At 42.6% G+C, this 25,408-nt stretch overlaps 1 protein-coding gene across 4 annotated transcripts in view; it reads left to right on the top strand.

The window, feature by feature from the left end:
- Nucleotides 1-21,629: 21,629 nt before the first annotated feature.
- Nucleotides 21,630-25,408, top strand: part of YAF2 (YY1 associated factor 2) — a 79,446-nt gene continuing 75,667 nt past the window's right edge. The window contains exons 1-2 of one of the 4 annotated variants that reach the window (XM_027861044.1): nucleotides 21,630-21,791; nucleotides 22,273-22,398. In XM_027861044.1, the coding sequence (XP_027716845.1) occupies nucleotides 21,766-21,791; nucleotides 22,273-22,398 (152 nt within the window). In that variant the 5' untranslated portion in view covers nucleotides 21,630-21,765. The remainder of the gene's footprint in view (nucleotides 21,792-22,272; nucleotides 22,399-25,408) is intronic. The other 3 variants (XM_027861043.1, XM_027861048.1, XM_027861049.1) reach the window with 3 other exon arrangements.

Genomic DNA, 25,408 nt, shown 5'->3' with positions numbered 1-25,408 from the left:
TGTTGCAACATCCTGGGTGAGATCCTCAAGCATACATCCTGTAGGGTGGGGTGCAACATCCTGTTCTGTAAATAACCTGATCTGTCTTCCCGGCACCCCACCGGACCCTGTTATGTAACCTGACAGTATAAATATTTCAGATAAAACCCTCGGTGGCGCGGCCCCTAGGATGCACGCCTGGGGTCCGTCGCCGGCCGGCTCAAATAAACGCGCTCTCAATTAATGTCAATTGGGTGTAATGCTCTGATTTCTCTCGGGCGTCCAGTTCATTTGGAGGTCCCACCGAGATCGCCCTTTGGGCCAGCTGCTTCGGCGTTGCTGGAAGGCAGGGGAGGGACGTGTTCAGGGGATGGCCACCGGGAAGATGTGCCCCGGCCCCGAACACTGACTTATCCCGCGCTAACCAGCCCGCCTGTATTCTTCCTCTAAATTTCTTAATTGGGCACCGAGCGCTCTGGTCTCAGTCTGATCGGTGAGTACTCAACGGAAGTAAGTGGCCTGGCTGGACGCAGCTGTAATGCCCTTACTGACCTCCACGGGACGCCGTGTGAGAGTCCTGATTATCTGTAGTCTGGCGCTGCATGTTAATGTCTGGAGTGTTGTCTTAACTGTTTATGTCTGTCTTATATGTTTTATCCGTCTGTGATTGTCCTAATTGTTCGCCTCTTCCCGTCCGTGATGGGTCAGGGGCCGTCAAGCCCCACACCGGGGACCCCTCTCTCAATTGTCCTACAGAATTTCAAACAGTTTCAGCGTATTGCCAAGGGATATGGGTTTCAGGTTACCAAAGAAAATTTGTCTACTTTTTGTCAACAAGAATGGCCTACATTTGGGGTTGGGTGGCCCCCGGAAGGGACATTTGACGTGCCCATTACTGGGAGGGTCAGGAAGATTGCTTATGGGACCCCTGGCCATCCCGATCAGATCCCACATATAACTGCATGGATAGATTTTAAACCCCCATCAAAGCCACTCCGGGTTCAAGCTTTGTCCAAAGTCGGGGTGCACTCGGGGCCAACATCTGGCCAAAAGGTTCCCGGGACTACGCAAGTAGGAGCCAAGGTCTTACCCCCTTCCGATTCAGACCCCCTGGACCCGGCTGAGCCTCGACCCCCACCATATCCTGTTCGGGGGTCAAGCCACCCTTCGGCCTCGCCTCTGACAAGTCCTCCTCATACTCGAGCAGGGACGCCTTACGGCTCCTCCGGGTCCGGGTTTTCCCCCGACTCCACTGTATCTGCCTTTCCCCTGCGACAGGTCCCCATGGCCCCCGGGGAGTCGGGGAGACCCTTCATGGTCTATGTCCCCTTTTCAACCAGTGATTTATACAATTGGAAACAACAGAATCCGTCCTTTTCGGACAAGCCCCAAAGCCTGATTTCCCTTTTGGAGACAGTCTTCTATACATATCAGCCTACTTGGGATGACTGTCAGCAGCTCCTGCGGGTTCTTTTCACCACTGAGGAGTGTGATAAGATCATATTGGAAGCCAGGAAAAGGGTTATGGACCCCGACGGCCGTCCCTCAACTGATCCGGGCCGCCGGAATCATGTTTTTCCCGAAAATCGCCCTGACTGGGACCCAAATTCTGATCGAGGGCGAGAGGCTTTGGACAAGTATCGCCAGTTACTGTTAGGGGGGTTGAGGGCAGCAGCGCGGAAACCCACCAATATGTCTAAGGTTAGTGAGATCAGGCAAGGGAAAAGTGAATCTCCAGCTGCTTATTTGGAAAGATTGTATGAGGCCTACCGCACTTATACCCCCATTGACCCAGAGGATCCTAACAACCGGAGAGCAGTGGTGATAGACTTTGTGTCTAATTCGGCTCCTGACATCCGGTGAAAACTGCAAAAATTGGATGGATTCGAGGGTAAGACTCTTACTGAACTCATGGAAGTAGCCAAACTGGTTTATGACTCCCGGGAGGAACTGCAAGAAAAACAGGCACGCTCCATGACATGGGCGGTAGTGGCAGCTCTGGCACAAATTCCGGGGGACAGACAAGGCGGGAAAGGGGGAAGGCCTGGTCCCCGGCCTTGTGGGAGAAATACAGGCAGGCCCCCCTTAAGCCGAGACCAATGTGCATATTGCAAAGCTACTGGCCACTGGAAGTCTGAATGCCCAAATCGGCAGCAAAAGACTAGACCGGAGCCGGTCCTAACCTTGGACATGGATGATTAGGGGTGCCCTGGCTCCAAGTCTACTATGACCCTGGACCCCCTGGAGCCAAGGGTGACACTCACTGTTGGGGGTCGGCCAATCTCTTTCCTCGTAGACTCAGGGGCGGCTGCATCAGTTCTGAACTCTCCACTAGGTCCCCTGTCCTCCTCTAAAATACAGGTCCAGGGGGCTACAGGCCATATCCAAGCAGTGCCTTTCACCACCGCCTGTGAGGTCCGGCTAGGGGAAGGCTCGGTGTCTCACTCTTTTCTGGTCATGCCCAACTGTCCCTACCCCCTCCTGGGTCGAGACCTCTTGCATAAACTCCAAGCTGTAATTTCTTTTAAGGGACCTACTCCCACCCTGGGGGTCAGCGTGCCCCAGCTCGTCTTGACCTGTCCCCTCTCCGAGGAGTCCCGCCTCCTTTCTCCCGGGCGACCGTCGGTTGATGCCCCGTCCCCACTGCTGAGTCAGTACAGGAGTTTAGTGCCAGGAGTGTGGGCTGAGTTAAACCCTTTTGGGCTAGCTGCCCACCAGGCCCCTGTGGTGGTCCAACTCCTGTCCAATGCTACTCCTGTGCGGGTCCAACAGTATCAGGTATCCCGGCCTGCTCTTCTGGGAATTAAACCCCATATCGACCGACTTCTTCAGGCTGGCATACTACGGCCATGTCAAAGTCCTTGGAACACTCCCCTGTTGCCGGTCCGTAAGCCCGGATCCGGAGATTTTCGCCCAGTCCAGGACTTGCGGGAGGTGAATGCCAGGGTGGAGACGGTCCATCCCACTGTGCCTAATCCGTATACCTTGTTGTCCTCTTTGACTCCAACCCACACATGGTACACTGTCTTGGACTTGAAGGATGCTTTCTTTTCCATCCCGCTGGCCCCTATCAGCCAGCCTATATTCGCTTTCACATGGACCGACCCCTCAACCGGAACGTCCTCCCAACTAACCTGGACTCGATTGCCTCAAGGGTACAAGAACTCTCCTACACTTTTTGGCTCAGCCCTGGCCTCAGACCTAGCCAGGTTTCGCGTATCCTACCCCGAGGTCACACTCCTCCAGTATGTGGATGACCTGCTGTTGGCCGCTTCATCCGAGACGACCTGCCGAGATGCTACGCTGCACCTCCTGCAGCTATTGGACAAGTCGGGCTATCGGGTTTCGGGTAAGAAAGCTCAGCTGTGCTTACAATCTGTTATCTATCTAGGATTCACCCTGCAGTCCGGACAAAGGCTGCTCTCGCGGGAACGTGTGTCAGCTATCCTGGGCATGCCGGCCCCAGCAACCCACCGCGGGCTCCGTGAATTTTTGGGAATGGCCGGGTACTGCCGACTGTGGATCTTAGGATTTGCGGAAATCGCTAAACCACTGTATGAGGCACTGTCAGGTGCCCAAGTTCCTGTGGGGACCAAGGCAGGAGGAGGCTTTTAACAAACTGCGAGGAGCGTTAGCTAGTACCCCTGCTCTTGCCCTGCCGGACCTGACTAAGCCGTTCCTCCTCTATGTCTCAGAATCTCAGGCAGTGGCCAAGGGAGTGCTAACCCAGCCTTTGGGGCCCTGGAATCGCCCAGTGGCCTATCTTTCCAAGCAGCTTGAGTCGGTCGCTGCTGGGTGGCCTACATGTCTTCGAACTGTCGCGGCTGTCGCGACCCTGGTCAGGGAGGCAACAAAGCTGACCTTCGGCCAGCCCCTTGAGATTTCTGCATCTCACCACCTGGAGCAGTTGCTGCACACCCCTCCCACTCGGTGGATCTCTAATTCTCGTCTGACTCACTACCAGTCCCTCCTGTTAGATCCAACCCGCATAACCTTCTCTGCGCCCGTGACCTTGAACCCCGCTACGCTGCTTCCCAACTCCCCGCCGGCATCACCTCCGCATGATTGCCTGGACGTTCTTGACCGCCATCCACACCTCCCGGCCCGGCCTTACCAATGTACCTATGACCAGTCCTGACATGATCCTCTTCACAGATGGCAGCAGCTTCGTGGAGGATGGGATTCGGAGGGCCAGGGCCGCAGTGGTGACCCCGACCGAGACCCTCTGGGACACAGCCCTGCCGCCTGGTTCTTCTGCCTAGCGGGCAGAGCTGGTTTCCTTGACGCAGGCACTCCGGCTCGCGAAGGGCAAGAGAGTCAATATCTACACTGACAACAGGTATGCATTCGCGACTGTCCATGTTCACGGATTCGTGTACCAGCAGCGCGGCCTGCTGACCTCAGCAGGAAAGGAGATCAGGAATAAGAGGCAGATTCAGGATCTCCTGGATGCTGTCTGGCTTCCCAAAGAGGTGGCAGTCATCCATGTCCCAGCTCACACCCGTGGGACGGACCCCCAGTCGCAGGGTAATGCAGCCGCAGATAGAGCCGCCCGTGCGGCCGCAAGGAGGGCGCCTCTCCCCGCCTTCGCTGTCCAGATGGAAAACTTATTGCCCGCACGACCTTCTTACCAGTCCGGCGATCCGGATGGCGTGCCTGAAAAGGGGGGATGGAGAAGACACCCGAACGGTCTGTTAATCCTGCCCAAAGCCCTCCTGCCCCCTCTATTGATGACCCTCCATGACCTCACCCATTTAGGCGGAACCAGGCTCTACGACCTGGTGAGTAGGCATTTCTACAGCCCAGGGATGAAACAGGCAGCTGAGGAGGCGGCCAGGAGATGCAGCACATGTGCAAAGATCAACCCCCAGCCGGCGACGAGAGTGCCGGCTGATAGACCGCAGGGGACCTTCCCTGGGGATCACTGGGAAGTTGATTTCACCGATATGGGACCTGGACAGGGGGGGTACCGATTCCTCCTTGTATTCATAGACACGTTCTCCGGGTGGCCAGAAGCGTTCCCAGTAAAAGCCGAAACCGCCACGGTAGTTGCAAAAAAACTGTTCTTTGAAATCATTCCCAGATTCGGCTTGCCAGCTTCGATAGGGTCCGACAATGGGCCGTCATTCGTATCTGCAACAATTCAGAGTTTATCCAAGATGCTGGGACTGAAGTGGAAGCTACATTGTGCGTACCGGCCTCAGAGTTCAGGGCAAGTAGAGAGGATGAATAGGACTTTGAAGGAGCACATTGCTAAGCTCAAACTGGAAACTGGCGATAACTGGGTTAGCCTCCTCCCTTTCGCTCTCCTTCGGGCTAGGTGTACTCCTAACTCTTCCACTCTCTCTCTCTCCCCGTATGAGATTCTTTATGGGGTGCCCCCACCTGTCCTACCGAAGGTAAGGGGGGCAACCCCAGCCCCGGATTTTACTAACCCCACTCTTCTTAAGTCCTTTCAGGCACTCCGGGAGGTCCAAGACGCAGTGCGATCGGTCCTAAAGGCTGCGGGGAGAAGTTCGGATCCTGCTGCTACCTCGGGGGCCTTGACACCTGGAGACTGGGTCCTCACCCGCAAACTGCCTGCCGGATTGGTTCTGGAACCGCGGTGGACTGGGCCCTACCAAGTGATCCTCTGCAACCCATCGGCCGTGAAAGTCGCGGGTCGAAAGGCTTGGATACATCGGTCACACGTCAAGAAGACTCCGGCGCCTGAGCCCGCGAAATGGAAAGCAGAGGCGGTGTCAGATCTAAGGCTCCGGCTCTCCAAAACTTGATTCTTTCGCTTCTCATGTTTGCTTATAAGGAATATCCCGCAGTCTGTAACCCCTACCGCCCCACACCACATAGGTGGATTCTATCCCGCACCAATGATGGCATCATCATACAGACCTTAACTTGCTATGGCCCACCTACCTTCAGGTTTGACCTCTGTGCCCTCTTAGCATCGGGATGGAATAGAGATAGGCACCTGCAGGACCCTGTGACGGGAGGGGGCGGGCACTGCCCTACCATTCCCATACCAGCCACCCAACATGGAGCAGGACAAGGTGAATATAATATCAGGGACATCCAGTTTTATGCCTGTCCTGCTACCGGAAGCCCCTCTTGCCGTGGAGGCAGCAGTTTCCACTGCACAGAGTTGGGGTGTGAGACAGTGGCAGACTGGATTCCTGGGGGTGGAAAAGACCCGCTCATCACTTTGGAAAGACAGTCACCTCTCCCATATTCCTGCTGGCCTGGAAAATGCAACCCCATGATCTTAACGGTCAAACAGTACACAGATGACTCATGGAATCTTGGGCATTCATGGGGGTTGAGGTTGTATATGACTGGATGGGACAACGGTGTTCTTTTCACAATACAAAAGGTCGCCCTACCTGTTCAGCCTCTTCCCACAGGCCCCAACCCTGTCCTCAACCCACGGGCCAAGATAGACCTGATTCCATCTGCTGAGCCCTCGGCTACACCAGGGTTGGCGACTCTGGAAACACCCGGTGCCCCTGGGGCCTCCATGCTTGACATCCTTACTGCGGTCCATGCATTCTTGAATTCCTCCGACCCCAATGTCACTACCGCCTGCTGGCTGTGCCTAAACCCGGCTCCCCCATACTTTGTGGGGGTCACTTTGGAGTTAAACAGTTCATTTCTGGGGAACTTGTCCATGCAGAACCTCTCCCCCACAGCAATCCCCGCCCGCTGTAACCCAAATGGGCCTAAATTGACGTTGGATGACGTCCAGGGCACAGGGACGTGCTTGCTTGGACCTGACTACCCGTTGAGAGCTTCCCCATTTAATTCAACCTGCACTTCTGTTATCTTAGTCACACCCTCGTCCAATAGGTCCAGCTTCCTGATAACCACCCCACCCGAGACCTGGTTCGCCTGCACTCTGGGCCTCACCACCTGTATACAGGATCTCCATTTCCTCAGCCCCACTGAGATCTGTGTGATAGTTAGGGTGTTCCCACAGGTGTATGTGTATTCCGAGGAGGGGGCCACCGAACACTTTGGCCTACCCCGCTCCAGAAGGGCAGCCCCTATCTTAGTGCCCTTGCTGGTGGGGCTCGGGGTGGCCGGGTCTGCAGCCGTGGGAACAACCGCCCTAGTGCAGGGGAAGGCAGATTATGCGGCCCTCAGTACCCAGGTGGATAAGGACCTACGAGCTCTGGAGGGACTAGTCTCCCACCTGGAGACTTCCCTGGATTCCCTAGCGGAGGTGGTGCTTCAGAACCGCCGTGCCCTTGACCTGTTATTCCTGAAACAGGGGGGGTTGTGTATGGCCCTGGGAGAGACCTGTTGTTTCTATACCAATCGTTCAGGTGTCATCCGGGAATCCCTGCAGGCATTAAGACAGCGGTTAGATGATAGGGACCGAGCCCGAGCCCGCAGCTCCTCCTGGTACCAGAACTTGTATAACTGGTCCCCCTGGCTCACCACTCTACTCTCTGCTGTAATGGGCCCCTTGGTTCTTCTCCTCCTAGGATTATTGGTCGCCCCTTGCATCATGAATTGTCTCTCCCGCTACATCCAGCAGCGTATACAGTCTCTGAAACTGTTTGTCCTACGCAAATCCTATACACCCCTGGGTTCGGATGAGTCAGCGCCCCTGGACTCTGTTGAGTCCTCTGTATAACTTGCTCTTGAAAAGGGGGGAATGTGATAGACCCTCCGTTAGGGACCCGGGGCACCACGCCCCTGGCCCTCTGGCTCAGCTTCCCCTAATGGCTGTTGCAACATCCTGGGTGAGATCCTCAAGCATACATCCTGTAGGGTGGGGTGCAACATCCTGTTCTGTAAATAACCTGATCTGTCTTCCCAGCACCCCACCGGACCCTGTTATGTAACCTGACAGTATAAATATTTCAGATAAAACCCTCGGTGGCGCGGCCCCTAGGATGCACGCCTGGGGTCCGTCGCCTGCCGGCTCAAATAAACGCGCTCTCAATTAATGTCAATTGGGTGTAATGCTCTGATTTCTCTCAGGCGTCCAGTTCAGCTTTCCATTTTCCCCTTTGATTTTCAGAATTTCTATTTAATTAGGGTTTTAAATTTGGTTAGTTTTCAAATTTTTTTTAGAGCCCCTCTTAAGTCCATAATTTAAAGAGGGCATCAAGGGAAGTCATCTTGTCACTGCCCAGCTGGTAATACTCTGGGAATTCATTGGAATCTCATCTTCACGCAAGATCTCTCCCCTGTACTCCTTGCCCCTGGGGCTTCTCCCTTTCTCCCAAGGGAGAGGGTGTGGAAGGTGATGAATTCTTCTGAAATCCTCCATTTAAGGAGGGAGACTAGGGTGGTCATCTTTTTATTTCCAACCCAGTTGCAATCCACTGGGCTTCATTTTTATTCCCCCTCATCCTTCCCTCCCCCAATACTTTTCTACTTCTTTTTATGTGATATCTTCTTCCATTATTTTATGAATTCCTTGAATGTAGGGGATGTGTTTTTGCCATTCTTTGTATCCCTAGTGCTTAACAAAGTGCCTAGCACATAGTAGGCACCTAATCAATGATGATTGAATGATTAATTGTGGTTGTGTGATCAATTTATTTGCTCTTTCTCTAATTTATTGATGACTATGTTGAGACATAAACTTAGGGGAACCTGGTTCCCCTATGTATTGCTTTGACTTCATCCCCAAAGTTTTGGTATGTCATTTTATTGTTTGCATTAATTTTAGTGAAATTAGTGATAACTTCTATGATTTGTTCTTTGACCTACCCATTCTTTATGATTAAGTTATTTAGTCTCCAAATAATTTTTAAACTTTGATGCCTTTAATAGGACTTCAAAGGCCCTTTGCTGAATATAATTTTTATTACATTGTCATCTATAAAAGATGTGTTTAGTATTTTTTGCTTTTCTGAATGTTTGTCAGTTTTTTGTACTCTAATACATGGCCAATTTTTATGAAGATGTTGTGCACAGCTGAGGATATATTCCTTTCTATTCCCATTTAATATTCTCTAGAGGTCTATAATATCTAACTTTTCTAAAATTCTATTCAAGTCCTTCCTTTCTTTTTTGTTTATTTTTTGTTAGATTTATCTAGCCCTTGAAGGGGCAAATTAAGGTCTTCCATTATTGTAGTTTTACTGTTTATTCCTCACTTTATCTCAGTTAACTTTACCTTTAAGAATTTAGATGAATTACCATTTGTTACATATATGTTTAGTACTGAAAATTCATTTTCTATGATATCTTTTAGCAAATTGTAGTTTCTCTATTTATCTCTTTTCATTAGGTCTATTTTTGTTGTCACTTTGTCTGAGAGCCTAATTGTTATTTCTGACTTTTTTACTTCAGCTGAACCATAACATATTCTGCTCCAATCTATTATTTTAACTCTGTGTGTATCTTTCTGCTTCCACAACATATTGTTGGATTCTGATTTCTAATCTAATCTATCTTCTTCCATTTAATAGGTGACTTCATCATAATCACATTCACAGTTATGATTAATTATGTACATTCCTCCATCCTGTTCACTTGTATTTTTCCTTTTCTTTTTTCTGGCCCCCTTTTAAGAGTTTGTTTTTCTTCTGACTAAATACTCCCTTAACTTACCTTCCCCCTAAATTCCTCTTCTTCTTTTTCTTAACCCCTTTCCTTCCTATTTCCCTGTTGGGTAAGAAGTATTTCTGTAACTAATTTTGTGTGTGAAAAAATAAATTCTTCTCTCCTCTGATGAATTCAGTTGATAGCGAGATTTAAGTGTAGCTTTTCCACTTCCCTTCCTATTGTATAAACTTCTACTTGTGCAAATTATGTGAGCTCATTTCTCCAATTCTTCTCCTTTTCCCCATCTCTTCCATTGTATTCCTTTTCCTCATCCTTTCTATTTTTCTTTTAAGATAATCAAAACATAACAGAACCCTAGGCCACTGGTCTAATTAAAGTTATTCTATGATTCCTGATAATTAAATAAAGTTCTGAGGGGCTATATGTATCATCTCCTTATATAGGGTGTAAACAGTTTAACCTTGTTTGATTGCTCACTCATGTTTACCTTTTTTATGCTTCTTTTGACTCTTCTATTTGTTAAATTTTCTACTCATTTCTAGTCTTTTCATCATGAATGCTTGTGTGTTATCTATTTCATTAAAAATCCATTTCTGACTGGGAATCAAGATGGTAGAGAAAAGGCAGGAAGTTGCCTGAGCTGTCCCCAATTTCCCTTGAAACAACTTTAAGTCACACCTCAAAATGAATTCTGAAGTGACAGAACCCATAAAAGGATGTGAAGGAACAACTTTCCAGCCCAAGATAACTTACAAGGACTGAAGGAAAGGTCTGTTTCACTTGGGTAAAAGGGGAGGGCAGCCTAGTACAGCTGGTGTCCAGGCAAGTCAGCAGGAGGTCCCTAGCCATAACACAGATCAGCAACAGAGGCCCTGCAGTTTTGGTTCCACAGGCCAGTGGCACAACTATGAGGAGCTTGGATTACAAGAATCAACTACCCTGCAAAACTAAGCATAATCTTTCAGGGAAAAACAATGGACATTCAGTGAAATAGGAGACTTTCCAACATTCTTGATGAAAAGACCAGAGGTAAACAGAAAATTTGATTTTCAAATACAAGACTCAAGAGAAGCATAAAAAGGTAAGCATGAAAGAGTTATTATAATTATTCAATAAGGTTAAATTATTTGTTACATATGCAGGAAGATGAGACCTGTAACTCTTAAGAACTGTATCTGTCAGGGCAGTTAGAAGGAGCATACATAGATAACATAACATGTTAAACATAAGTTGATTTTGATGGGATAATATAAAAAAAATTAGTGGTGAGAAAGAGGATTGCATTGGGAGAACAGAGAAAGGAGAGCCAGAATGGGGTAAACTATATCACATGAAGAGCTGCAAAATACCTATTACACTGGAGGGAAACAAGGGAGAGGATAAGCATTACTTGAACTTACACTCATCAGATTTGACTCAAAGAGGGAATAACATATATATTTAGTTGGATATAGAAATCTATCTTACCCTAAAAAGAAGAAGGAGGGGAGAGGGACAAGAAAAAGGAGGGGGGGTGTCTGATAGAAGGGAGGGTAGTTTGAGAGAGGTGGTATTAGAAGCAAAATGCTGGTGAGGAGGACAAGGTGAAAGGAGAGAGAAAAATATAAACAAAGGAAAAATAGGATGGAGGGAAATAGAGTTAGTATTCATAACTGTGAATGTGAATGGGATGAACTCATCTATAAAACTGAAATGGATAGCAGAGCAAATTAAAAACAAGACTCCTATAATATGTTGTTTACAGGAAACACATCTGAAGAGTAAAGACACACAAAGAGTAAAGGTAAAACACTGGAGCAGAATATATTATGCTTTAGCTGAAGTAAAAAAGCAGGAGTAGCAATCATGTTCTCAGATAAAGCAAAAGTAAAAAACATATATGTGTGTGTGTATGAGACAAGGAAGGAAACTAGATCTTGGTAAAAAAAAGTACCATAGACAATGAAGTAATATCAATACTAAAAATATATGCATTAAATGGTATAGCATCCAGATTTTAAAGGAGAAGCTAAATGAGTTACAAGAGGAAATAGACAGTAAAAACTATACTAGTTGGGAACCTCAATTTTCCCCTCTCAGAACTAGATAAATCTTTTTTAAAAAATTTAAAATTTTAAAGTATTTATTTAATTAATTTTATTATATTAATAATTTTTAATTATTTTATCTTTCCCAATTACATGTAAAAACAATTTTAACATTCTTTTTTTGAATTTTGAGTTTAAAATGTTTTCGCTCTCTCCCTTCCCCCCACCAAGAAGGCAAGCAATTTGACATAGGTTATACATGTGTAGTCATGCAAAACACATTTCCATGTAAGTCATGCCGTGAAAGAAAACCGACAAAAAAAAAAAAGAAAAAACAACAAGAAAAATAAAGAAAGTAAATTGATCTGTATTCAGGCTGCCCCAGGTCTCTCTTTGGAGATGGACAGCACCTTTCATCATAAGTCCTTCAGAATTGTCTTGGATCATTGTATTGCTGAGTAATAGCCAAGTTATTCACAGTAGATCATCGTACAATATTACTGTTACTATGTACAATGTTCATGGAAATCTTTCCAGGTTTTTCTGAGAGCATCCTGTTTGTCATTTTTTTATAGCACAAGAGTATTGCATCACAATCAGATATCCCCTCAATTTCCAATTTTTGGCCACCACTAAAAGAGCTGTTATAAATATTTTTGTCTCCATAGGTCTTTTTTCCTTTTTTTTTTTTTTAATCTCTTTGGGATACAGAATTAGTAGTGATATTACTTGGTAAAAGGTATGCATGGTTTTATAGTCCTTTGGACATAAGAAATAGATAAATCTAACCACAAAATAAACAATACAGACATTAAGGAGGTGAGTAGAACTGTTGAAAAGTTAGATATGATAGGCCTCTAGAGAAAACTGAATGGTGACAGAAAGGAATACACCTTTTTTTTCAGTGGTATATGGCTTAAACAAAAAAAAAATCAACCATGTATTAGGGCATTAAAACCACATGTTCAAATGTAGAAAGGCAGAAATAGGAAATGTATTCTTTTGACATTATGATGCAATAAAAATTACATTTAATAAAGGGCCATGATAGATTAAAAATTAATTGCAAACAAAATAATCTAGTCCTAAAGAATAAGTGGGTGAAAGAACAAATCATAGAAATAATCAATGGTTTCATCACAGAGAATGACAACAATGAGACAACATATCAAAATTTATGGGATGCAGCCAAAGCAGCACTTAGGGTAAAATTTATATCTCTAAATGCTTACATAAATAAAATAGAGAAAGAGCAGATCATTGCATTGGGCATGCAACTAAAAAAGCTAGAAAAAGAACAAATTAAAATCCCCAATTAAACACCAAATTGGAAATCCTGAAAATCAAAGTAAAGATTAATAAAATTTAAAGTAAGAAAACCATTGAACTAATAAACAAAACTAAGAGCTGGTTTTATGAAAAAGCCAATAAAATAGATAGACCATTGGTTAATTTGATTTTTAGAAATGAAGAAAACCAAATTACTAATATCAAAAATGAAAAAGGTGAATTCACCAAAAATAAAAAAGAAATTAAAGCAACAATTAGGAATAACTTTGCCCAATTGTTTGCTAATAAATCTGACAATGTAAGTGAAATGGATGAATAGTTACAAAAATACAAATTACCCAGATTAACAGAAGAGAAAATAGAATACTTAACCCCATTTTAGAAAAAGAATTTGAACAAACCATCAATGAACTCCCTAAGAAAAAAATCCCCAGGGCCAGATGTATTCACAAGTTAATCCTACCAAACATTGAAAAGAACAATTAATTCTAATACTATAAAAACTATTTGGGAAAGTAGGTGAAGAAGGAGCCCTACCAAATTCCTTTTATGACACAAACATGGTCCTGATACCTAAACCAGGAAGAGCCAAAACAGAGAAAGAAAACTATAGACCGACTTCCCTAATGAATACTGATGTAAACATTTTAAATAAAATACTAGCAAAGAGATTATAGCAATATATCAGCAGGATCATACATTTTGACCAGAGGGATTTATACCAGGAAATGCAGGGCTGGATCAATATTAGGAAAATTGTCAGCATAACTGATCATATCAATAACAAAACCAACAGAACTCATATAATTATCTCAATAGATACAGAAAAAAATTTTGACAAAATTTAATACCCATTCCTATTAAAAATACCAGAGCACATAGTAACAAATGAAACTTTCCTTAAAATGATAAGTAGTATCTATCTAAAATCATCAGGAAGCATTATCTGTAGTGGGGATAAACCAGAAGCCTTCCCAATAAGATCAGAGGTGAAACAAAGATTCCCATTATCATCATTATTATTCAATATTGTACTAGAAACGTAAGTTATAGCAATAGGAGAAGAAAAAGAAATCAAAGGAATTAGAACAGGCAATGAGGAAACAAAAGTATCACTCTTTGCAGATGATATGATGGCATACTTAGAGAACCCTAGAGAATCAACTAAAAAACTAATTGAAATATTAACAGTTTTGGAAAGTTGCAGGCTATAAAATAAACCCTCATACATCATCAGCATTTCTATATATTACCAATATAGTTTAGCAGCAAGAGGTAGAAAGAGAAATTCCTTTTAAAATAACTGTAGACAATATAAAATACTTGGGAGTCTACCTGCTAAGACAAACTTAGAAACTATAGGTACACAATTACAAAATACTTTTCACACAAATAAAGTCTGATCTAAACAATTGGAAAAATATCAAGTATTCATGGGGAGGCCAAGCCAACAGAATAAAAATCATAATTCTATCTAAATTAATTTACTTATTCAGTGCCATCCCAATCAAACTACCAAAAAAGTATATAGAATTAGAAAAAAAATCATAACAAAATTCATCTGGAATTCTGGTCAAGAATATCAAGAGAATTAATAAAAAAAAAACCAAAAGGAAGGTAGCCTAACTGTACCAGATCTCAAACTATATTATAAAATGGTAATCATCCAAACTATTTTTGTACTGGTTAAGGAACTGAGTGGTGTATCAACGGAATAGATTAGGTATGCAAGACACACCAGTAAATGACCATAGTAATCTAGTGTTTGATAAAAACCAAGGACCTCAGCTTCTGAGATAAGAACTCACTATTTGACACAAACTTCTGGGAAAACTGGAAAACAGGATGGCAGAAACTAGAGTCTAGTTTCTTTATTACAGGGATTTGTTCTGTGAAGTTTGGATTCAGTCAAAGGAACACTGAATACTAGAGGGTCTAGAGACAGAAAGCATTATGAGATATAAAATGGATAATTTTGATTACATTAATTTAGAAAGTTTTTGCACAAATAAAACCAATGCAAATAAGATTAGAAAGTAAGTAAAAAGCTGGGAAATAATTTTTACAGCAAGTGTCTTTGATAAAGGCCTAATTTCTCAAATATATGAAGAACTGAGTCAAATTTATGAGAAAACAAGTCATTCCCAAATTGATAAATGGTCAAAGGATATGAACACGCAATTTTCAGATGAAGAAATGAAAGCTATCTATAGTCATATGAAAAAAATGTTCTAAGTCACTATTGATTAGAGAAATGCAAATTAAAACAACTCTGAGGTACCACCTTACACCTATGAGATTGGTTAATTTTTTAAATTAATTTATTTTGAATTATCAACAATCACTTTCATAACTTTTTGAGTTTTAAATTTTTCTCTCCCTGCCTCTCCACCTCCCACTCTAAGACAGCGCGCAATCTGATATGGGCTATACATATACATTCCTTTTAAACATATTTTCACATTAGTGATGTTATAAGTAAGAATTAGAACCAATAGGAGGAACCACCAGAAAGAGGAAACAAAAAACAACAAAAGAAAAATGTAGCAAATAGTATGCTTTGATTTGCATTCAAACTCCACAGTTCCTTCTTTGGATATGGATAGCATTTTCCATCATGAGGCCTTTGGAGATGTCTTAGATCCTTGTATTGCTGAGAAGGGTTAAGTCTATCAATATTAGTCATCACACAATGTAATTGTTACTGTGTACAATGATTCTGCTCATTTCACTCAGCATCAGACCATACAAGTCTTTCCAGGTTTTTCTGAAGTCTGCTTGCTCATCATTTCTTATAGCACAATAGTATTCCATTACATTCATATTCCACCACTTGTTCAACCATTCCCCAATTGATGGGCATCCTCTCAATTTCCAATTCTTTGCCACCATAAAAAGAGCTACTATAAATATTTTTGTACATGTGGGTCCTTTTCCCATTTGTATGATCTCTTTGGGATACAGCCCTAGAAGTGCTATTGCTGGATCAAAGGGTATGTACATTTTTATAACCTTTTGCACATAGTTCCAAATTGCTCTCCAGAATGGTTGGATCATTTCACAACTCCACCAACAGTGCATTAGTGTTCCAATTTTCCCACATCTTCTCCAACATTTATCATTTTCCTGTTTTGTCATGTTGGCCAATCTGTGGTACCTCAGAGCTGTTTTGATTTGCATTTCTCTAATCAATAGTGATTTAGAGCATTTTTTCATATGAGTATAGATAGCTTTAATTTCTTCATCTGAGAACTGCCTGTTCATATCCTTTGACCATTTATCAATTAGGGAATGACTTGTATTCTTATAAGTTTGACTTAATTCTCTATATATTTTAGAAATGAGGCCCTTATCAGAGAGATTGGTTGTAAAAATTCTTTCCCAATTTTCTACTTTCCTTCTAATCTTGGTTGCATTGGCTTTGTTTGTGCAAAACCTTTTCAATTTAATGTAATCAAAGTTATCCATTTTGCATTTCATAATGCTCTCTATCTCCTGTTTGGTCATGAATTCTTTTGTTCTCCACAAATCTGACAGGTGAACTATTCCTTGCTCTCCCAGTTTGCTTACAGTATCAGCCTTTATATCTAAATCATGAACCCATTTTGATTTTATTTTGGTATGAGGTGTGAGATTTTGGTCTATGCCTAGTTTCTGCCATACTCTTTTCCAGTTTTCCCAGCAGTTTTTGTCAAAGAATGAGTTCTTATCCCAGAAGCTGGGGTCTTTGGGTTTATCAGATTGGTTAATATGACAGAAATGGAAAATGACAAATGCTGCAGAGGAAGTCAGAAAGTTGGGACCCTAATGCATTGTTGGTGGAATTGTGAACTGATTCAATCATTCTGGAGAGCAATTTGAAAGCATGTCCAAAGGAAATTGAACTTTAATCCATCAATACCACCAATAGGTCTCAAACATATCTCGAAGAGATTTAAAAAAGAAAGAAAAAGACCTACATGTACAAAAATATTTATAGCAGCTCTTTTTGTGATGGCAAAGAATTGGAAATCAATTGGAAATTGATGCTCATCAATTGGGGAATGGCTGAACAAGTTGTGGTATATGAATGTAATGGAATACTATTGTGCTCTAAGAAATGAAAGCAAGCAGACTTCAGAAAAACCTGGAAGGACTCGTATGGCCTGATGCTGAGTGAAGTGAGCAGAACCAGAACATTGTAACCACAGTAACAACAACATTGTGTGATCATCAACTATGAATGATTTAGCTTTTCTCAGCAATAATGATCCAAGACAATTCCAAAGCACTCATGATTGAGAATGCTATACACATCCAGAGAAAGAACTGATAGAGTCTGAATGCAGTTTGAAGCATATTATTTTCACTTTATTTTTTTTTCCATGGTTCCCCCCACCCCCACCTCCCCTCCATCTTTGGTCTGTTTCCTTTTTCACAACATGACTAATATGGATATATATTGTACATCATTACACATATCAAATTGCTTATTGTTTTAGGGAGGGAAAAAACTCAACATTTTTTTTAATTGCATGTTTAAAATTGTCTTTACTTGTAATTAGAAAAAAATGCAATGCTATTTTTAAAATCCATTTCTTCCCCTATGACAATTATACTCAGTTGTGTTGGTAAGTTATTTTAGGTTGTACACCTATATCTTTTGCTTCCTGGAATATCATATTCCAAGCTCTCTGCTCCTTTATATTAGTAGCTAGTAAAACATGTAGTATCTTGAATGTGGCTCCTACACATTTGAATTCTTTTCCTTTCTTTTTTCCCCCAGCTGCTTGCATTACTTTTACTTTGACCTGGGAGCTTGGGATTTTAGTCATGATGTTCCTGGAAGTTTTCATTTTGGCATTTCAGGAGGTGAACAGTAGATTTTTTCAATTTCTACTTTGCTGTCTGGTTCTGATATCTGGGCAGTTTTCTTTCATGATTTCTTGAAATATGATTTCTATAATATCTAATTGGCTGCCAAGTCTTGTCATTTCTACTTTTACATTTCTCACATAGAACTCTTTCCTTCCACCCATACAGGTGCCATTTGGGTGCAAGCCCTGATTATCGCATGCCTAAATTACTGCAATAGTATTCTGGCTGGTCTCTCTGCCTCTGGTTTTTCCCTACTCCAGTCCTTCCTCTACTCAGTTGACAAAATGATTTTCTTAAAGTGCGACTCTGACTAGGTCACCCCCTACTCAAAAAACTCCAATGGCTCGCTATTACTTTCAGCATCAAATATAAAATCTTCTAGCTTTTAAAGCCTTTCATAACCCTTTCCCTTCCTACATTCTTACAGTTCCAGTTTTCTTACACTTTACTCTTCCATGTATTCTATAATCCCAGTACAGTGGCCTTTTTGTGGTTGCTTGGGCTTGATACTCCAGTTCTGGAATGTTCTTTCTCCTCACCTCTACCTCCAGGCTTTCTTAAAGATCAAATCCCATCTTCTGCAAGAAGTCTTTCCTGTTCCTTCCTAATACTAGTTTCTCTCTTCTGAGATTTCCTGCTCCCCCCATTTATTTATTAGTGATAATATTGAGACATAAACTTATGTACAGCTTTGGTAGTACTCTAAAAGTTTTGCTATGTGTTTTATTGTTTGCATTAATTTTAGTTAAATTAGTCACCACTTCTATGATTTGTTCTGTCAAAATATTAGGAGATACCCTGTTTTCCAGAGCTAAGGCCCAGCAAGCAAGCTGTGCCCTGAGCTTGGCATAACAACAATCCTTTGTGCTCACTCTCTGGATGATCTCAGCCACAGCAAAATCCCAGAATTGTTTCTGGTCATGAAGTCTTGCTATGAATCAAACTCATCACACTGTTGCTGTTAACTCTCATTGTCAGGGCTACAGCTCACTGTGCAGCCATTAGTATAAGTATTGAGATCTCCCAACACTAAAGCAGGTCCTCTCTCACACACACACTAGGAGCAGGACTCCAGCACATGTCTACTTGCTTGCAAGCTGCTTCCCTCATTTTGAAATTAAACTTCTGTTTGAATCCTGACTCTTCTGCCTGCTCTGTTTGGTTCTGTCTGCCCAGAGGTTAGAGACCAGTTCCTCTGGTTGACATTAATTGGTGTCAGAAGTGGGATTGGACATGGAACTGGGCCATTGGACTCTGGTACCAGTGGGAATTGACTAGATGCCACCAGAGACTTATTTCTCCAGAGTCTGACCCCCTCCTTGTCTGATGAGTCCCCTGCCTTTCTTCCTGCTCCAATCTCTGAATTCCTGCCTTGGTCAAGTTCTCTATTCTTTGTGAGGAAAACTCTGGGGCCCTCCAGTGACCCAATTTACCTCAGGTCTCTCTGGTAAGGATATCCTTTCTGCACCTTTATTCCCCTAACCAACTGTTCCTGCTTGTTCTGTTGGGCTCCAGCCTCTGCAGGCCAGTAGGCTCTTACTTGCTCTATTCCCACTTCACCCCCCCCATCCTTCAAGGCTAGGAGAGTGGTTAGCTCTGTGATTCTGTTAAACTAATAAACACATGTCCCATGTCTAGCTATAAACTGTAATTGTGCACTTTGTTCAGTTTCTATCTATCTTGTCATTTTGTCTGTCTTTGTAAAAGGTAAAATGTCAGTGTCATATAAAATGTCTATGTAGATTCTGTTACCTTGAAAGATTTAAAATGTGGCCAGCTAGAAAAACTTCTAAGGGCTGTAGCTAGAGAGTTTAAAACACTGGGAAAAGATTAATGAACTTTCATAATTGAAGCAATTATCCCAGTAAGCAGGACTAACACCCACTTTAGGCTTCCTGTGGGAGATTAGGGTATAAGAAAAAAGAAAAAAACCTATAAGATGCTCCCCCCCCCATTTCAATTTTGGCTATGTTGGAAATACAGAAATAAGGTCAGATAATCAAAGTTTGTGGAACTACTAAAAACATCTTAGCAGATTAAGGAGTTTGAAGATCAATCATTTTAAGATTTCAGGGGAGAACTCCTGGGTCCTTGGGGTAATTCCAGGAATTCACTCCCTTCTGAAATATCTTAGTAAGTTTTGGGGTACTACTCTATAGAATTTGTTTTAAGGAAAAATAAGGATTAAATTTTATAAAAGTTAAAAGTAAATGACAAGATTAATAGCTTCATTGTTCTAGGCAATGAAGGAAGGCAGCTATTTTGGAAGTAATCCCAGAGTGAAGAAAGAAAAAAAAAATCTTATTTTTATGAGTTTGCACCTCTTGTTAACCTTTCCTTGACATTTCTGATCATGAAAAGAGACAAGATTGTTTAAACCAGAGATCCCTCGTGACTCCCCCAGGTCAAGAGACCCTCTCTCTATTAACGCCTCTTATCCCAGATCACATACTCAAATACAAGTGTTGAAAAAAAAATGTTGGAAAAACATAGGTAAACTTGAAATATGTTCTGCCCCTCCAGCCTGTGTAATTCATTGCCCAGGGCCCACCTGGTGGAGAAGGGGCAACAGCTGCAGCAACCCCCCCTCCCCAGTGGCCCCAATGGCCCTGGGTCCCTATGAACCCTGCAGCCTGCCCCTCTAGGCAAGTCTGGGGGCATCATACAGGTGCAGTACATCTTGCCCACCTTGCCCCAGCAGGTGTAAGTGGCCTCAGCCCCAGCAGTGCTGGGCCCTAAAGTTGCAGCTGGGGTGGGGGTGGGGGGAGGGAATCAGGCCCCATGGTCAGTTTCGGCTTTGCCCTGTCACCAGGATCTACCACCAATGGGAAGGTCCTGGCACCAGCCACCCCAGAGCCTGGGATTCCCATTCTGCGGTTAGTACCCTCTGCCGAATTCCCAGCTCCAATTCCCCAGCCCAATAAGTGTCTACAATGCAGGCCCACTCCTTTATGATTAAGTTATTTACTTAATTAATTAATTTAAATAATTTTTAATCTTGAAGCCTTTAAAGGCCCTTCACTAAATATAATTTTTATTGCATTGTGATGTATGAAAAGATGATTAGTATTTTTGTATAGTTATAGATTACATACAGATAGTATTGGAGGAATATGTATGTGTACATATACATATATATACACATCTTATATATAGCTATAGCTATATATCTTATGTAGTTGTTTGTGTATAGTCCTCTCCATTAAAACATCAGATCTTTGAGGGCAGCGACACTTTTTGCTATTCTTTGTATCCCCAGTACTCAACGCAATCCCTGGAACATAGTAAGTGCTCAATAAATGTTGGATGCTGCCGAGCATGCTGAGTGGAGGGCAGAAGGATGGGCAGGACCTCATTACACAAATTAGGAAATCAAGGCTCATAGACTTTGTAAATTTGCCCAAGGTTATGTATGCACACAGCAGAAAACCAGAATGCAGGTTTTCTAACTTAAAAGTTCAAAATTCTTTTTACTGCACTATGATGCCTATTTCAGAGGCCGTCTACCTTTTCACTGGGCTGCATCTACCGCCCTCGACAACTCTTCGGGGACCCACACACATCCAGGGGGATACGCGGCATGGGGCTTCAATGTCCACCAAACAAGTAAAGTACACTTAAACCTTAAACCCCCAGAGTAGGGCTGACGTGTGAGGTTTTCCTGTGGCAGAGCTGGGTGAGGGAGGAGGAAGACTTTCTGATCGTGTTTTCTTCAGGTCACCTATCGTGAAGCGACACTAGTCGCTTCTATGTAGTCCAAAGGAGTAGGAAGACGAAGGGAGGTGAAGAACACCACCAGCCACCAAGAAGGGAAAGACACCAGATTCTAAACCCCACAGAGACGAGCAGAGTTTGAAGTCTCCGGCCCAGCTTCGGGTTGGCGGGGTCGGGTCACGTGGACAGGAGCCGGAGTTTCTCAGACAGCTGGAGGCTGGGGTGGAGGGATCAGCGTAGGCTGAGCCTACCAGCTTCATTTCATACCTCTCCCCGCCCCCCTTCCCTGACTGCTTCCGCTAGGGGTGATTATCATTTTTATTGACAAACACCGAGCGAACGACAGCGAGTTCCGGGGTGTATTTTTAGCCAAGCTATGGGAGACAAGAAGAGCCCCACCAGGTAACAGTGTCCGGCTTTGGGGGCCTGCGGCCTGGTGTGAGCAGGTGGCCTCACTGTCCGCCCGGATTCAGGTGGCCGCCTCGCTGTTGGCCTGAGCTATCGAGACTGGCTAGAGGGAAGTGGTAGCTCTACAATGGAACCGCGATGGCGACGGGCTGGTGGGGCGGCTCCAGTAGCAGCATTTCTCAGCCTCAAAAGCGGCTGCAGCAACAGCAGCAGCGATCCCCAGCCACCCTTCTTGTTTTCCGCCCTTTTACCCGCCACTTTCCCCTCCTCCACTCGAGCGGAGCAGCCGCGAATCTGGGAGGGCTGCTTTGGGGGTTCAGGGTGGGTGGAGAGGGGGGAGGGAAGTCAATTCAAGTGCTTACAGGGCTGGCTTGGGGAGGAAGAACAGAAAGGAGTGGGAGCGAGGCTTATTGCTGCTGCTTTGGCGCTGGTGCTGACCCCTGGGCCTTTTTTCTTCTCGGGTTGCGTGTTGCAGGCCGAAGCGGCAGCCGAAGCCATCCACAGATGAGGGATACTGGGATTGTAGTGTCTGCACCTTTCGAAACAGCGCTGAGGCTTTCAAATGCATGATGTGCGATGTGAGGAAGGGCACTTCCACTAGGTGAGTCTTGCCAGTCGACTCCGTCTTTCTTGAGGTAGGAGAACGGAATGGAGCGTTGCGTGGCCACCCGATCCCCTTTCTCTCTCTTTTTTCTTCTTCCCTCACTGTGGGTAGAAGGGGAAAGGCGGTATTCACTAGAACACCCGTTGTACAGATCTCACCCCCTCCTCCAGACTCTAATAAAAGGAAAGGGCAGAGGTAATAGAGGAAGCTGAGGTTGTGCCCAGGATAGGAACTGGGTCAGATTGATTGGGCCCTGAGCTATGGTTTGCGGTGGAATTGAAGAGGCTGTAATATTTTTTTGCTGTTCAGAATGAATTAAATATTTAAGGGCAGCACTATGATTTTATTCCTATTGCCAGAAGTAACGGTTTTTCTCTTCAAATTTAATGTTGGTTGCATTGTTCTGCCAGCTTTTGATAAATGAGAAACCACTCAATCATTTGGAAGTAGTTTAATTCATTATGTCGGCACGAAATGTGGGAGTGTAGGACACAGTATAAACTATTTGGAGACGAAAAATGTGATCGGTTTAGATTTAAATTTGTATTTAATTTCTTTTTAGTTCTCTAACATTCTTTAAAGATAAAAATGAAATTCTAGGTTAATAGCAATATTTTAGCTAAATTAAGTGGCCACATGTTCTAAGTTTTCTTGAATGGCAGTGGACTTGTTAAATTAAAAATGACCTCTGCCTGTTTTCAGTCTTTAACTGATTTCAAGGTAACAATTCAAGAGTTCTGACTAACTTAGAAATCACTTTTAAGAGTTAAATGGGTACAAAAAATTATCCAGGAAATTCAAAATCAGACATTCCTGATTCCTCAACAACTACTCTATAGAGATAACTCAGCATATATAAGGAAGGCAGGCCGTGAATTATTATCATTAAACTTGTCTATCCAGCCTAATATTTAGAAAAGATTACATACTCTGAATCAGTCTGATTTCCAGGAGATTAGCAAAATAAGCATACTAACATATTTCAGTTGTAATTAAGAGAATCTAACCAACACTGATTAGTTTAGAATATTAATAGTATGAATAGTGAAGTTTTCCCCTCATTTTAAACTTCACTTCATTTTTATGGAAAAGATGATGAATAATGCACAGAAATAAAATCTTGACATTAAGTCTAGAAACTACAGTAGTGTAGTAAGAGCCTCTCGATTACACATTTTGATTTTTTTTTGCCATGTATGTGATTTTCCCGATTGCCAACACAAATCTGTTCTGCTCTTTGTTTATTAATGTCCACTTATACATGAATATTTTACACACTTTTTTTTAATTAAAAAAGCAAAAAGTTAAAGCTTTTTTTTTAAAGAGAAGAACAAATAAAGGCCACGTTATACTTATGCCAAATAAATACTTATACATGTTACAAACATTCTGAATATGCCAAAAATATAAGACTAGATTTTCATTTAGAGTTTAATAGTACTGAGGAACTTACTCTAAGTATGCTTATTTAAAGATTACTAAACAAGTTTTAGAAAACCTTTTTGGTAGTATATGTAATTCTGGTGGCTGCTTCTAGGCTTTTCTAGGTTCAGCTTTTATTGATGAAAACTTTGCTTGAGGAGGACTCAGAGAAGCAGCATACTTTGTAATTTAGACAGAAACTGAAGAGGTTTTGGATAGTTCACCAGAAATCTAAAGAAACACAGTCTTACTAAAAGTAAACCATTGCTCTTCAACTTTTAACTTCCTTTTTCTGAATGGCCTCTTTTGAATTATAGATTCCATGTTGAACTCTAAGAGCTCTCAGTTTCTTTGCTTCTTAATCTTTTAAGATTTTTGTTCCTGAATTCATAGTGAGATATCTCTGTTTGGCTATAGTAGTGGTACAGGGCAGTTTAAATTTTTAATAGGGCACCTATTGATTGCAAGCTGACATGTATTTGCCTCTCTGGAAATGTTTGATTGGGTCAAGAGCCTGTAGCACACGGGGTAAAGGCCAGGGTTGCAGTGTTGGAAATATTTATACACTACCCATCAAGGTGACATTTTAAGTTAAGTATAGTACTTAAGTCAGTACTATTAAAGCTATAGCTGAAAAGAGGTAACTTGCAAATAAGTTTAGTCTTGGATTATTTGGAATGAGGCCTGTGTTCCAAATGATACCAAGCCTAAACAAAATTTTCGTTTTGTGTCTAAGCCAAATCCTATGCTGCTATATGTTTGTTTCCTTAGAACAGAAGTTCTTAACTTGGGATCTGTATACATTTTTAGTATTTTGATAACTTTATTTTGGTATAATTGGTTTCCTTAGTAATCCTGTGTATTTTGTTTTATTAATTTAAAAGCATTCTGAGGAGGGATCCATCCATAAGCTTAAACAGAAAAAGGAATGTAACACACACACACACTCAAAATCCAAGAACTCCTACTTTAGAGGAATGTGACCATTCCTGAAGGCTAATTAGACCAGTATTTTTAATACCTCATTAAATTCTTTGAGTGAATATTCAGTGCCATAGTGATGTTTTGGTTTTTTTTACCTGTTAACATAGATGGATCAGTAAAGATCTAATAATCTACTTATTTGGAATCTAAGTAAGTGGATTTTGTTTTTCTGTATTGTATTTTTATTGAAGAGAGGTTAAATATCAGGGATTTATTTTCTTAGAAAGCTAGGTGCTTACATGTGTCTGTGTACATTCAACTGAAATGTCTATGTTTTCTGTGGTTATTATATTTAACTTTTATACATGATATTATAACAATCCTGGGAAACTGAAGGGATTAATTTTATTGTATTAGAATATTGATTCAGTCTTCTAATCAGAGTACCCTGTTGCTCAGCTATTTTGGATAAATGGAAATTTCTTTTCATTGCTGAAGTCATATATAGCACAGTTGTTTTTTTGGTCACTCAATTTGATGACATTTTACTATGGGTTTATAAAATCTCACAGAAATTTGTGGAATCAATATAAAGAATTTGAGCTCTGTAATTGGAGTACCAGTATTCAAATCACTCCTCTGATGCTGCCTGAGGTGAATC

The sequence above is a fragment of the Vombatus ursinus genome, unplaced genomic scaffold (genome assembly GCF_900497805.2).
Source record: "Vombatus ursinus unplaced genomic scaffold, bare-nosed wombat genome assembly UNPS02014403.1, whole genome shotgun sequence".
Classification (NCBI taxonomy): domain Eukaryota; kingdom Metazoa; phylum Chordata; class Mammalia; order Diprotodontia; family Vombatidae; genus Vombatus; species Vombatus ursinus.
The sequence above is the reverse complement of the archived record's forward strand: the minus strand, read 5'-3'. Positions and strand labels throughout refer to the sequence as shown.